The sequence below is a fragment of the Bubalus kerabau genome, chromosome 22 (genome assembly GCF_029407905.1).
Source record: "Bubalus kerabau isolate K-KA32 ecotype Philippines breed swamp buffalo chromosome 22, PCC_UOA_SB_1v2, whole genome shotgun sequence".
In the NCBI taxonomy this organism is placed as follows: domain Eukaryota; kingdom Metazoa; phylum Chordata; class Mammalia; order Artiodactyla; family Bovidae; genus Bubalus; species Bubalus kerabau.
The window spans coordinates 20,865,542-20,880,210 of record NC_073645.1 but is presented as its reverse complement, the minus strand read 5'-3'; the positions used below and the strand labels follow the sequence as shown (position 1 = coordinate 20,880,210).

The 14,669-nt window shown below is 49.9% G+C and overlaps 1 protein-coding gene across 1 annotated transcript in view; it reads left to right on the top strand.

The window, feature by feature from the left end:
• Positions 1 to 14,669, top strand: part of SLIT1 (slit guidance ligand 1) — a 178,249-nt gene that overhangs the window by 126,497 nt on the left and 37,083 nt on the right. Inside the window, exons 14-21 of the mRNA XM_055560489.1 lie at positions 7,379 to 7,542; positions 8,168 to 8,191; positions 8,327 to 8,471; positions 9,097 to 9,171; positions 9,317 to 9,460; positions 12,291 to 12,434; positions 12,718 to 12,884; positions 14,280 to 14,412. Coding sequence (XP_055416464.1) covers positions 7,379 to 7,542; positions 8,168 to 8,191; positions 8,327 to 8,471; positions 9,097 to 9,171; positions 9,317 to 9,460; positions 12,291 to 12,434; positions 12,718 to 12,884; positions 14,280 to 14,412 — 996 coding nt within the window. The remainder of the gene's footprint in view (positions 1 to 7,378; positions 7,543 to 8,167; positions 8,192 to 8,326; positions 8,472 to 9,096; positions 9,172 to 9,316; positions 9,461 to 12,290; positions 12,435 to 12,717; positions 12,885 to 14,279; positions 14,413 to 14,669) is intronic.

Here is a 14,669-nt window from a genome sequence, read left to right as displayed (position 1 = left end):
GAACTAAAAAGCCTCGTGATGAAGGTGAAAGAGGAGAGTGAAGAAGTTGGCTTAAAACTCAACATTCAGAAAATGAAGATTATGGTATCTGGTCCCATCACTTCATGGGAAATAGTTGGGGAAACAGTGGAAACAGTGTCAGACTTTATTTTGGGGGGCTCCAAAATCACTGCAGATGGTAATTGCAGCCATGAAATTAAAAGACGCTTACTCCTTGGAAGGAAAGTTATGACCAACGTAGATAGCATACTGAAAAGCAGAGACATTACTTTGCCAACAAAGGTCTGTCTAGTCAAGGCTATGGTTTTTCCTGTGGTCATGTATGGATGTGAGAGTTGGACTGTGAAGAAAGCTGAGTGCTGAAGAATTGATGCTTTTGAACTGTGGTGTTGGAGAAGACTCTTGAGAGTCCCTTGGACTGCAAGGAGATCCAACCAGTCCATTCTGAAGGAGCTCAGCCCTGGGATTTCTTTGGAAGGAATGATGCTAAAGCTGAAACTCCAGTACTTTGGCCACCTCATGCGAAGAGTTGACTCATTGGAAAAGACCCTGATGCTGGGAGGGATTGGGGGCAGGAGGAGAAGGGGATGACAGAGGATGAGATGGCTGGATGGCATCACTGACTCGATGGACGTGAGTCTGAGTGAACTCCAGGAGTTGGTGATGGACAGGGAGGCCTGGCGTGCTGCGATTCATGGGGTCGCAAAGAGTCAGACACAACTGGGCGACTGAACTGAACTGAACTGATGCGATATAATTGACTGATATTTGTTGGTATACCACTTAAATTGTTTTTAACCTATAGGTGTCCTCTCCATCTCCTTTTCCCTTGCACTTGATTTTTTGAAGACACTGCTTTTCTGGATTTGTGGAGTTCCCCACAGTCTGGATTTGCTGACTTCATCCCTTACGGTATAATTTCACATGTTCTTCTGTTCTATGTCCTGCAAATAGAAATTTTCATCTAGGAGCTTGCATCAGGCTCAGGTATTTTTTCTTTTTCTGGCAAGATGACCTCATAGTATTGTGTACTTTCATCAGGAGGCTCACGATATCTGATTTTCTTTCTTCTTTAATAAACACCACCACAGATTTCAGTGCCTAGACCCACTCCTTTATTAGGGGTCCTAAAGTGGTGATATGATAATTTTAACATTGCTTCTCCATTTGATAATGCTGGTGCAGTTATGCCTTTACAAAAAGTCCTTATCTTTTAGGTGGAACGCTTCTGTACAGGGAAACTTCTACTATTTGGTTAGATTCAGGTGCTACATTCCACGTCTTTAGCTGTGAGCCTGCAGCTTGACTTGACGTGCTGGCCCATGGGTCCTTGATGTGTGCCCGATGGGCATTTATTAATATTTCCATGGCCATTTCTGTCATTCTCACCCCCACCACCATTTACCCACTGGGCACTGCTCTCCATCAGCTAAGATCTGCATGGAGGCTTGGAAATAGATCAAGTAGAAGACACAGCTCCTGCTCCCTGGGACCCTGCATGTCAGCAGGGATGTCGGCCACAAAGACAAACTCATTAGAGCCAGGCACCCGCCGGTAGCCCACTCCTGCTAATTAACTTATGTATAGCCAGGGAGAGAGGGAAGGAACACCAGGAGGAAATCTTGCCAAGCACGTGGAGAGACATGGGCAAGATGGGTTATTTTACAAAGCTGGCAGAACATCCGAGAGCAATGCAGTAAGAAGATTTCAGGGCTGGGGACACACACGCAGGAAAGGCTTGCAGAAAGGGAATGGGGCTGAGGATCTCCTGGGAAGTGCTGCCTCGCTTTCAAGGTGGAAGGGTTTCATCAAATAGATTGTGCTCACGGGGAGTGGATTCGATCTGTGTCCATTTACCTGGCTGGATTTCAAGAGTGCTTCTGCCCTCCTGGACACCGTACCTGAGATCTTGGTCACTGCCATGAAGGCACAGAGCTGGAGCAGGGTGTTAGAAGAGGAAGGTTTCCAATAGGTAGAGGTGATAGTAGTATTAATATTGATCGCATTACTGATAATTAATCACCCCTGGCCACCCCAGGCCACTATTCTTCGTGTGTATTATCTTAACACAATAACCCATGGACTAGGTGCTGTCATCCCCGCCTTACTTCTTTTTTTTTATTTTATTTTTTTAATTTTATTTTATTTTTAAACTTTACATAATTGTATTAGTTTTGCCAAATATCAAAATGAATCCGCCACAGGTATACATGTGTTCCCCATCCTGAACCCTCCTCCCTCCTCCCTCCCCATTCCATCCCTCTGGGTCGTCCCAGTGCACCAGCCCCAAGCATCCAGTATCGTGCATCGAACCTGGACTGGCAACTTGTTTCATACATGATATTTTACATGTTTCAATGCCATTCTCCCAAATCTTCCCACCCTCTCCCTCTCTCACAGAGTCCATAAGACTGTTCTATACATCAGTGTCTCTTTTGCTGTCTCGTACACAGGGTTATTGTTACCATCTTTCTAAATTCCATATATATGCGTTAGTATACTGTATTGGTGTTTTTCTTTCTGGCTTACTTCACTCTGTATAATAGGCTCCAGTTTCATCCACCTCATTAGAACTGATTCAAATGTATTCTTTTTAATGGCTGAGTAATACTCCATTGTGTATACGTACCACAGCTTTCTTATCCATTCATCTGCTGATGGACATCTAGGTTGCTTCCATGTCCTGGCTATTATAAACAGTGCTGTGTTGAACATTGGGGTACACGTGTCTCTTTCCCTTCTGGTTTCCTCAGTGTGTATGCCCAGCAGTGGGATTGCAGGGTCATAAGGCAATTCTATTTCCAGTTTTTTAAGGAATCTCCACACTGTTTCTGTAGTGGCTGTACTAGTTTGCATTCCCACCAACAGTGTAAGAGGGTTCCCTTTTCTCTACACCCTCTCCAGCATTTATTGCTTGTAGACTTTTGGATCGCAGCCATTCTGACTGGCGTGAAATGGTACCTCATTGTGGTTTTGATTTGCATTTCTCTGATAATGAGTGATGTTGAGCATCTTTTCATGTGTTTGTTAGCCATCTGTATGTCTTCTTTGGAGAAATGTCTATTTAGTTCTTTGGCCCATTTTTTGATTGGGTCATTTATTTTTCTGGAGTTGAGCTGTAGGAGTTGCTTGTATATTCTTGAGATTAGTTGTTTGTCAGTTGCTTCATTTGCTATTATCTTCTCCCATTCTGAAGGCTGTCTTTTCACCTTGCTTATACTTTCCTTTGTTGTGCAGAAGCTTTTAAGTTTAATTAGGTCCCATTTGTTTATTTTTGCTTTTATTTCCAATATTCTGGGAGGTGGGTCATAGAGGATCCTGCTGTGATGTATGTCAGAGAGTGTTTTGCCTATGTTCTCCTCTAGGAGTTTTATAGTTTCTGGTCTTACGTTGAGATCTTTAATCCATTTTGAGTTTATTTTTGTGTATGGTGTTAGAAAGTGTTCTAGTTTCATTCTTTTACAAGTGGTTGACCAGATTTCCCAGCACCACTTGTTAAAGAGATTGTCTTTAATCCATTGTATATTCTTGCCTCCTTTGTCAAAGATAAGGTGTCCATATGTATGTGGATTTATCTCTGGGCTTTCTATTTTGTTCCATTGATCTATATTTCTGTCTTTGTGCCAGTACCATACTGTCTTGAGAACTGTGGCTTTGTAGTAGAGCCTGAAGTCAGGTAGGTTGATTCCTCCAGTTCCATTCTTCTTTCTCAAGATAGCTTTGGCTATTCGAGGTTTTTTTGTATTTCCATACAAATTGTGAAATTATTTGTTCTAGCTCTGTGAAGAATGCTGTTGGTAGCTTGATAGGGATTGCATTGAATCCTGCCTTACTTCTAAGAAACTGAGGCAGAGATAGACCGACCCAAGGTCACCTAACATCTAGTAGAGCAGGCATTTGTCTTTGGGTATCTCTTCACCAGCACTGAGAAATTAGGTAGCTTGCCTCCGAATTGTGCTTTTTCCCTAAGAATGTGTGTGTTAGTCTCTCCATCATGTCTGACTCTTTGTAACCCCATGGGCTGTAGCCCCCCAGGCTCCTATGAGAACCATGGAGTTCTCTAGGCAAGAATACTGGAGTGGGTAGCCATTCTCTTCTCCAGAGGATCTTCCCAACCCAGGGATCCAACCCGCATCTCCTGCATTGCAAGCAGATTCTTTACTGTCTCATTATTAAAGGCTGTAAAACAAAACTGAACTTCCATGAACAACTATTACATATTAACAACCGAAGTACAGTTCAGAACAAGAGTGAAAGAAATGCAAACCCAAGGTACAATCAGATAGTCTTATTATAGCCTTGGATAGTTAAACCCTTGGCAGAGTCTTATGTCAGAACCAAGCAGATTTAAACTCACCAAATCTTGCTTGATTTATCCATAGCTTTGATATCTGTGGCTGAGGGCCCTGTGTCACAGTATTGATTTTGTAGTTTTACTTGCCCCAAGAGATTAAAAAAAAAATTTTTTTTAAAGCTTGGATGAGGTATAACTTACATACCATAAAATTGACCTGTTCTGGGTGTACAGTCCAATGATTTTTTAGTAAATTTACAGTTGTTCAACTATCACTACAATTCAATTTTAGGACATTTCCATTACCCCCCAAAATCCCTTGTGCCCATTTGAATCAATTCCTATTTCCAGCCCATCCCCAGGCAATCACGAATCTAATTTCTGTCTCATAGATTTGCCTTTTCTGGATAGTTCACAAAAATGGACTCATATGATATACCATTTTTTGTGATTGAATTCTTTTGCTTAGCGTAATGTTTTTGAGGTTCCTTCATATTCTAAGCATGTATGAGTATTTGTTCCTTTTTATTGCCAAATAATTTTCCATCTATGCACATTCTGTTTTTCCTTCCCAGTTGATGGACATCTGGGTCATTTCCACTTTGGGGCCATTATGAATAATGCTGCTGTGAATATTTGCTCACACATCTTTGTGAGGACAGAGGGTTTCATTTCTCTTGGAATTTCTGGATGATGTGGGAAATTTATGTTTAACTTTTGAAGAAACTGCCACTGTTTTCCAAAGTGGCTATACGTATTTTACATTTCCACCAGCAACGTTATGAAGGTTCCCATTTCTCTACATCCTTGCCCACACTTGGTATTGATTTTCTTTATGATTATAGCCATCCTAGTAGGTGTGAAATGGTAGTTTATTGTGGGTTTAATTTGACTAATGATACTGAGTGTCTGCCCCAAAGATTTTTAGTTGCGACATCTTAATGCATAATCCAAGAAAGAGACCGGGAATCAGTTTTCCCCTCTATCTTCTACTTTCAGAAATGTCCATGAAAAGAACGGTTGGGCAGCTTGTGCAACCTATTTCTGGGTGTGCCTTTAACAAGATGATTGTTTTTTCCCAAACGTGCTTTTATCCTCTTGAGCATTTTCTTTCCCCAGTTGTCTTCTCTTTACACCTGCTAAAAATTCGACTTTATGTCAGATACTTAGCTTTATACAGAAGTCACTTGCCTTGGTGGGTGGTTGCATTTTTATAGACTGCCTTTGACACAAATAGCCTGTCTTTAAAAAAGTCTGTATTCTACTCTGCACCCCTTGGACATTTTTAATACATGCCTGAATAACATAATTGAGTTGATTTTAAACAGAGTTTTCTGCCAAGATTGTGATAGAGGCAAGCAATTCTTTCAGGCAGAGGCTGGGTACTAAGGCACAGACAGATGTGACGGGCAGCAGGAGCAATCCCAGAGTAACCCCGGAATCCTAGCGTATTTCAGATTAACTACAAATTCTGCCCCGGGGAGGCAGCAAGCACATCTTCTCTGCATAAACTGGCAGTTTAAATCGGGAAACAAACTATCCAGCAGAAGGCAGAAGGTGTGGGAGGGGTCTGGCACACCTGGTGGAGCTGACAGGAGCCAAGACTCAGGCAGGAAAGGGGGGCAGGCACTGCAAAGAGGAGTGGAGGGACAACCTGGCAGGGAAGGCTGTCACCAGGCCTCCTGACCAGTGACCAGAGGGTAGAGTCCGGGAAGGGATGGATGGAGACAGAGTCGCCAAGGTCTGAGCTGAGCTGTGTGCAGACTCTAGGCAAGGGCTCGTCTCTCTGCTTGGAAAGCTCTGCACCCCAGCAGGCACCAATACGTAGATGACTGGAACTGATAGCAATACATGGAGGGAGAGTGGCCACAGCATGGCGCGTCCTCTGAGCTGGTCACTGCAGAGGCATTGGCTCTTGGGTACAGGAGCCAGGACAAGTGCTGGGTTCTTTCCCCCTGGCTGTCTTGGTGTAGATAGGAGGGCATGCACCTCTGCACTGGCCCCGACACAGGTGGGCAAGCCGGCTACTGGGAGGTTCAGAAGTGGCTGATCTGAGCCTGCAGGATGCGTGCTTAGTAGCTCAGTCCTGTCTGATTCTTTGTAACACCATGGGCTGTCGCCAACCGGGCTCCTCTGTCCATGGTGATTCTCCAAGCAAAAATACTGGAGAGAATTGCCGTGTCCTCCTCCAGGGGATCTTCCCACACAGGGATTGAACCCAGGTCTCCTGCATTGCAGGTGGGTTCTTTACCCTCTGAGCCACCAGAGTGGCTTCCCTTCTCTGCAGGGAAGCCCTGCAGAGTGGTTAGGGCCAAAGGGAAAGGCCCCCCTGTGGTCACTTACAGTGATCTGTGTGCCCTTAGCTGGTGTCACCTGTCAGCTGCCCCCTTCCCACATGTAGCCTGCTGGTAAAGCAGGGAGCTGGTGAGAAGATATGAGTGGCTCCCCAGTAAGTAGCTACTCAACAATGCTTTCTGAGGTTCCTATGTCAAGAGACGTCCTGAAGGGGAGGCAGCCCCATGGCCTGGGGTGGGAATGGAGATTCCACTGAAAGCTGAGGGACCTGCAGCAGGTACTTGGAGACCTCCCAACCCAGCTGCAGGTGCAGCCTTGCCACCCCGGCCACCACCCCCTCCTGACCAAGGCTGTGGGGGAGACGCTGCTGCTGCCTGGGGCCATAGGGAGGGGACAGTCCAGGACGCGTAGTGCCGGGGGCCCAAAGGCCCCTGGATGCTGACCATCTTGGGTTCTAATGCCCATTCCATCATCTCGCTCTTGGAAGGACAGGGGTACCCTGGCTGGTCTCTAGGTTACTCCTGCCTCCACTCCTGTCTGTCACAGGACAGAGGGAGAGACACGTGAGTAGAAGGAGAGGGGACAGAGTGAGGCTTGAAGGGACAGCTGGAAGGTCCAGGGGGATGGAGGTCTGGCCCCCCTGTGAGGCTCTGGAAGAGGGTGGGCGCCCCCAGGTGGTGTCCCCAGGAGGTGCACTTCTTCGTCGGGGCCAGCAAGGCCCCATTCAGGTGGCCACCAACACAAGTGAGCAGCTTTGTCTTTCATCCCCAATCTGCCCCCTCTGGACAGGCATCTTGCCCAGAACCCCTTCATCTGTGACTGTAACCTCAAGTGGCTGGCAGACTTCCTGCGCTCCAACCCCATCGAGACCAGTGGGGCCCGCTGTGCCAGCCCCCGACGCCTTGCCAACAAGCGCATCGGCCAGATCAAAAGCAAGAAGTTCCGGTGCTCAGGTAGCCGCCCACCCGCCTTCAGTCTGCTCAGGGACCCTGAGGTGTTTCCTGGGTGGTTCCAACAAGGGTGACTGGACCTCTCTGGACCCATGCTGGAGGGTGTAGGACCCACACTGTAGACTTAGATCTACAGGTTCCCAGCCCTTGTCTTACTGAGGCCGGGGGAGGACTGGCTGCAGATCCCTCAGGGAGGACTGGCAAGAACCTAGGTTGCTCTACTCCCAGGACGGTGCTCTTTCCAGACTTAGGAGACACCCAGGAGGCCTGAGAACTCTCCTCAGAGAGATGGTTGCCTCCTCCAGGCTCTGGGGTGGCAGGGGGTCAGCCTCTGAAGCCCAAATGTTATCCATATATACCTGTGAACATTGCCGTGGTTTTGGTGCTCCCTGAGTGGGGTTTACTTGGGGTGGTACCATCCCCACTCCCATCAGTCTGGGCAAGGAACATCTGTGCTCAGCAGCAAGACCTGCACACAGGAGCTGGGTGAGTGGGCTCCAGGGCTTTGACTCGCGACCCTAGCCTGGTTCCTGGGCTGGCTTCTGCTGGGCAGCAGGGTGAGGGCCTGGGCTGTTCCTGCATGTCCTGGACTATCCCAGCATGGTAGTGTTTCTCCTTCTCTCCTCAGCCAAAGAGCAGTACTTCATTCCAGGTAGGAGGGGGCACCAAGGCCAGCCTGGGTGGGATGGTGCCAGTGGGTGGGCAGGGGGCTGGGGCGGGCAGGCCAGGGGGGCAGGGCAGGGCTGCTGGCAGCCCTCTGCCCCTGGCCTCTGCCCTCTCCCCACAGGCACTGAGGACCACCAGCTGAACAGCGAGTGCAATAGCGACGTGGTCTGTCCTCACAAGTGCCGCTGTGAGGCCAGCTTGGTGGAATGCTCCAGCCTGAAGCTCACTAAGATCCCTGAGCGCATACCCCAGGCCACGGCCGAGCTGTGAGGGTCTTCAGCCGCCCCACACCCTCACCTGCCCCCCAGCTCCCACTGACCCTCCTGGGCCTTCTTTGGGTTTTCCTCTGCTGCAGCTTTCTTTGGGGACCACTGGAGACCCCACCCCAGAAGCATGCCAGCTGCTGGCTCCGGCAGGGAGTGGCCCCTGTGCCCTGACTCCCAGTCCTACACACTCCCCACCCTGCCCCAGGGCAGTCTCTGGGCCCCAGAGCAGGTCACCAGCCTGAACCAGGGCAGCTTCTCTCAATCATGCTTTTGCTTTCTTTGTGGGGACCTGATTCCATTAGCTCAAGTTGTAGCCTAAGCCATTCTTTTATTGTTCTTTTTCTAAAAATATAGATCTGTGCACATGTATATGCATGTGTGTGGATACCTATACACGCCTGTTATTTACATAGGTACATTTCATGGCATTTTTCATGTTAAAATTATCCCCCTTTTACCCTCCTAGCACTTGGCCCAAACTTCCTTTGAAATAGGATCAATTTGCTCGGCCAGAGAAATTCTTCCAGGAATCCCCTTTGTTTGAGTCCCAGATAATCTCAGTTTGGAAGATACTTTAATGTCTGTCCTTTATGGATGTATAAGTTCCCTTTGTTGCCTCTTACAGACGATTAAACAACAATGAGATTTCCATCCTGGAGGCCACCGGGATGTTTAAAAAACTCACCCATCTGAAGAAAATGTGAGTTACCCATTGGCGGGAAGGTGCAGTCAGGAGGCTGGGCAGGATGGGGAAGGGCAATCCTTAGACCTCGTCGGGGTCAGGGCTCTGTGCATGGGGGCTGGGTGCAGGGAGGGGAGTCCTGAACTCCACAGTCCTCTCCCAGCAACCTGAGCAACAACAAGGTGTCGGAGATTGAAGACGGGGCCTTCGAGGGCGCAGCCTCAGTGAGCGAGCTGCACCTGACTGCCAACCAACTGGAGTCCATCCGGAGCGGCATGTTCCGGGGCCTGGAAGGCCTGAGGACGCTGTGAGTGTGCGGCCAGGGAGTAGGGGGGCAGGGGCAGAGGCCAAGTCACAGTGTGGGCACCTGCCTTAAAGGGCAGGAGAGCGAGGGGGTGTCTCTACCCTAGCCCCAGCTTGCAGCAGTTGAGGGGCTGTGGCCGAGGACCCTGGCTGAAGCGTACCAAGTCATCAGATGCTGGTCACTGTGGCACGAGACCTGTCTTCTTGTTCCCTGGGGTGTGGGGTTCATGGCAGGTGAGGGAATGGGGACGTGGGCCCTTCTTGAGGTCTCCCGTCATTGCCCTGCGGTCAGGCTGCGACATCACAGCACATGTGTTTAGTTCAGGAGTGGCCGGTGCTACAGTGGCAGGGACATGGCACGGGGGACTCAAGCGGGTGTAGGTGGGAGTCTGGGACCCCATGACTCAGAGCCCAGGCAGAGCTCTCCAGACGTCGGGAACCAGCCACTCCTCCGTGAATCTGCAGGGAGCTCCTCTCTCGGTCCAGGCAGCACCAGCTCTTCAGGTGACCGTGTAGACCTTTAGAGCCTCCAAGAGGCAGTGCGGTCTTGTCAGACTTGCCGCGGGGCCAGACATGTGCTATATCTGCGCTGTCCAGCCTGGTAGCCACGTGTGTGGGGGGAGCACTTGACATGTGGACATGGCTATGGAGGCACTGACTTTTGAATTTCATTTCATTTTAATTAATTTAAATCTAAATGGCCGCACGTGGGTAGTATCTACCATGTGGACAACACCTCTAGAAGCCACCTGCCTGGATTTAAATCTCAGATGGCAGTAAGGCTATAGATTTGTTTTCTGAGCACGTGTCATGGAGTTTATGTAAGGTAAACAAATACATGAGAGGATTCCCTGTGGACTTTTGTCTGTTTTACAAAAGGTTTTATTCTGCACTGTTTTGCAGCTTTTTTTTTTTTTCCACTGGTGTGGCAGGTTCTTCATAGAGGGCTGCCTCGTTCTTTTTTATACATGCCTACAAATTCTTGAAGGGCCCACATGGCTCAGTGGTAAAGAATCTTCCTGCTAATGCAGGAGATGCAGGAGACACAGCTTCAATACATGGGTCAGGAATATCCCCTGGAGTAGGAAATGGCAACCACTCCAGTGCTCTTGCCTGGGAAATCCTGCGGACAGAGGAGCCTGGTGGGCTACAGTCCATGGGGTCGCAAAGAGTTGGACATGACTGAACAACTGAACACACATGCAGTATTCCTTGAGAGAGGGTGCCGTGGGCATTCAACCAGTCACTTGAATTCTTTCCAAGGAAGACTTGGAGTAGACAGGAGAGAGGAAGGACTAGTGCTGGGACAGAGCCTGCAGGAGTGGTGCAGGCACAGGAAAAGGAGTGCCCATAACCCCTCCGCTGGTCACGGTTAATTATTGACACACACATACACATGTGTACCTACATGCATACACACGTACACCCACATACATGCATGCAAACATACAGACATATCTTAATGAAATCCTTGAATACATTTTATTTAGTAATCTTTTTTTTTCCTTAAACGTAATGTGAGCATCTTTATGATTTCTTTTGAATGATTATATATATTACATAGGGCTTCCCTGGTGGCTCAGACGGTAAAGACTCTGCCTGCAATGCGGGAGACCTGGGTTCAATCCCTGGGTCTGGAAGATCCCCTGGAGAAAGGCATGGGGACCCACTCCAGTATTCTTTCCTGGAGAATCCCCATGGACAAAGGAGCTACATAATTATTAGAGATTAAGGCTAATTCTAATTTTATTACAAGCAATTCTGTGATTAATGCCTTCGTCATGAAATTCTATGCCCATTAGGAATTATTACCTTAAAGATAAATCCCTAAAGGTAGACCTGCTGGGTGGAAGCACAGAGGGCTGGGTTAGGGTTCCTGGTGCATCTCACCAGGCGCACTTCCAGAAGGTCCCCAGTAGTTCTCCTGCCAGCTGTCATAAAGGTGCCCATCCTCTTACCCTCTTGCCAACCCTGAGCCTTATTGTTATTATGTGTTTAATGATTTTGTAATTTGTCAGGCAAAGATGCAATATCAGTTAAATGTCCTTGATTACTAGTAAGTTTGAACATTTTTCAATGAGTGTTCATAAACTTTATTTCTGTCCATTCATGCTCATGACTCATTTATTTTATAGCAGAAATTTGTGCCTTTTAATCTCCCTCACCTAGTACACCCATTTTAATTTAAACCATTCAACTTCTTTTGTGAATTGCCTATTTTATGTCAGGCTTGATTTTAGTTTTTGTGTGGGAAAGAGAATAGAGTCAGGTGTTCAAGGACAAACAGAGACTTTTGCAGCTATAAATGAGGAAGAAGATCGTTCTGGAAGGAGATCATAGCTGGGGAAAGGTGTGGGGATGCTGGCTTGGGCAGCAAGCCTGAAGGACAGAGAGATGGAGAGTGTGACCATCCCTGGGGAGGCAGGCAGGTGCTGGTCCGGGGCTGGGTAGTAAAGAGTTTAAACAGGATTCTGTGCACAGTTTAGAGGCTGCTGTGGGCTTTAGGCTGGAGAGTGACATGGCCAGGTTTAAGTTTTAGGCAAGTCTCAGGTGTTGACCGTGGTGCGTGGCCTGGAGGTTGGGGAGGCTGTGGGCACCCGGGGATGAAGGTGATGGTCGTCAGCATGGGGGGCCCGTGTGGGCAGGGTGGAGAGGCAGACATCTCAGAGGCAGGCAGGCCAGGAGAGGAGCGCTGGTGTGGCGCCAGGCTCCCCTCTCTGTGGCTCAGCGTCCCCGGAGGGAGAACCTGTGAACTGGCCGCTGGTGGCCAAAGCACAGGGCAGGTGGATGGCCGTGCGGCACAGCCCCGGCTCCCCCTCCTCTCCCGGCCCTAGGATGCTAAGGAACAACCGTATCAGCTGCATCCACAACGACAGCTTCACGGGCCTGCGCAACGTGCGCCTCCTCTCGCTCTACGACAACCAGATCGCCACCATCTCCCCGGGAGCCTTCGACACGCTGCAGGCCCTCTCCACGCTGTAAGTGCGGCTCCGTGGACGCAGGGTGGCGCGGGTGGGGCTGAACCTCCGGAGCCCCGCTTGCTCGTCCCCCTGCAGGACGCAGCCGGTCTTCTGAGGTTACTGTGAAGGACTCAGGCGTTTGGGTCCTTGCGCGTTAACATGCAACCTCCTAGAAGCTGCTGGCGGTCCGGGAGTGGTGGGTGACCGTGTGGCCAGCAAGTGGCGGGCAGGAGCCGGCTTTGCTGGGACAAGTGCGTCTGGCGGGGGGCGATTTCATGGTTACACCCCACCCCTCTTCCAGAAACCTTCTGGCCAACCCTTTCAACTGCAACTGCCAGCTGGCGTGGCTGGGCGACTGGCTGCGCAAGAGGAAGATCGTGACGGGGAACCCGCGGTGCCAGAACCCAGACTTCTTGCGGCAGATTCCCCTGCAGGATGTGGCCTCCCCCGACTTCAGGTGTGAAGAAGGTAATGAGTGGGCACCCCCCGCGTGGTCGCGCCCAGAGAGGAGGGGTCCCCTGGGGAGGGGAGAGGCAGGAGCATGGACAGCCACTCAGTCCTGCGCCTGCCTCAGCCTGGTGGGGTCTCCAGTGGGCTTGCTGTTTTAAAAAATGGGGAAATACAAAGGAAGGGCATAAATGTTACCTATTAGTGCCTCGCTCAGAGAAAATCATAGTTAACATCTTAGTGTAATTTCTTTAAGTATGTTTAACCCAGAGACCTACCTCCTAGCTGTTCCTAAGGGCTCCAGGCCATGGATTCAGCTTGTCTGCAACACCCACCCGGACTCTCTTAGGGGCCCCCATCCTCCATACTTGGGTCACTTCTTGGGTCAGTGTTCTCTTTTCCCTGAAGCCTCTATCTCTCTCCTGGGGTCATGTCCTTTTCTCCCTGCACTCACAGAATCTAGCCTATCCCTCCATCCCCCGCCTCCCCCTCCAGAGCATCACACACAGAGGCAACTGTAGGAAGCAGATTTTTACCAAAAGTGACAGAGCGAGGTCTTGTCTTGGCCCAGCTGTCTGTGTTCAGGAGCCCCGGCACTGGGGATTTCTCCACCTGCCTTCAGCTTCAGCCTCCTGGCTTCTCCCCACCTTTCTCAGCACCTCCTATCCTCTTTCCAGTCTGCTTCCTGGGACCCTAGTGTCCTTATCGTCCCTCTTACACTCAAGCAGAAGGAAGGAAGCAACACAGAGGGTGCTCAGTACTATTTATTGAATACATGAATGAATCTGTAAAGGATGTTGGGATGGAAGGGGCTCAGATTCTGGGCCAGCCAGACCTGGGTACAGACTCCATGTTGCTTCTGATCAACCTCCGGACCTGAGCAAGCTATTTAACCTCTCCCAATCTCAGTAAGATAGAAAGTCCTTCATTCCTTCACTCAGCTGACCTGTTTGGAGGCTAATATGGGCCAGGCCCTGCTCTCAGTGCTGGGCCCCTTCAGTGAACAGAAAAGAAGAAAGGGACACAGGTCTCTGTCCCCATGATGCTCACATTCTAGGAGCAATGGTGGTCCCCGTTTACCGCATCATTAAAGAAATTACATTTGGTACGGTGTCTGGCACACAGTAGGTGCTCAAGAAATGATGTGGCCACCATCCTCCTTCGCTGCTGTACCCGGGTCCATCTCAGGTCTGAGGTGGAAGAGGTGAACCCAAGACTGATTCTAACCTCAAAACAGATCCAAGGGGCTTTGGCTGTGGTGGAGGAGGGCTGGAGCCAAGAGAGGACTGGCTGGTGTACAACGTAGTATCAGCAAGAGGCCTCTGTTCCGAGGTGCCCTGAAGCGGGGCGCTGGCTGCATGAGGCCCTGAGGAGGCCTGTCCCCTCACTGACGTGGCTGCTCACCTTCCTCCCCAGGCCAGGAGGAGGGGGGCTGCCTGCCCCGCCCGCAGTGCCCCCAGGAGTGCGCCTGCCTGGACACCGTGGTTCGATGCAGCAACAAGCACCTCCAGACCCTGCCCAAGGGCATCCCCAAGAATGTCACAGAGCTGTGAGTAGCCCCCACCTGCTGGCAGGAGGAGAGGGTGGCCAGGACTTCTGGAGGGTAGACAAGGCATCCTAAGGGCTGCTCTTGGTGGGGCTGCAGCTCCAGGAGCTCAGGTCAGCGTTTTGATGGCTGGTGGTCGTGGGGGTGGGAGGGCAGGTCACAGCATCTTGAATCCCAGGCTCTGCCCTATAGACAAGGGGAGCCCTGGGAAACTTGACAAGGAGTTTAGCGGCTGGGCTTTAAGGACAGTGATTGGGTGG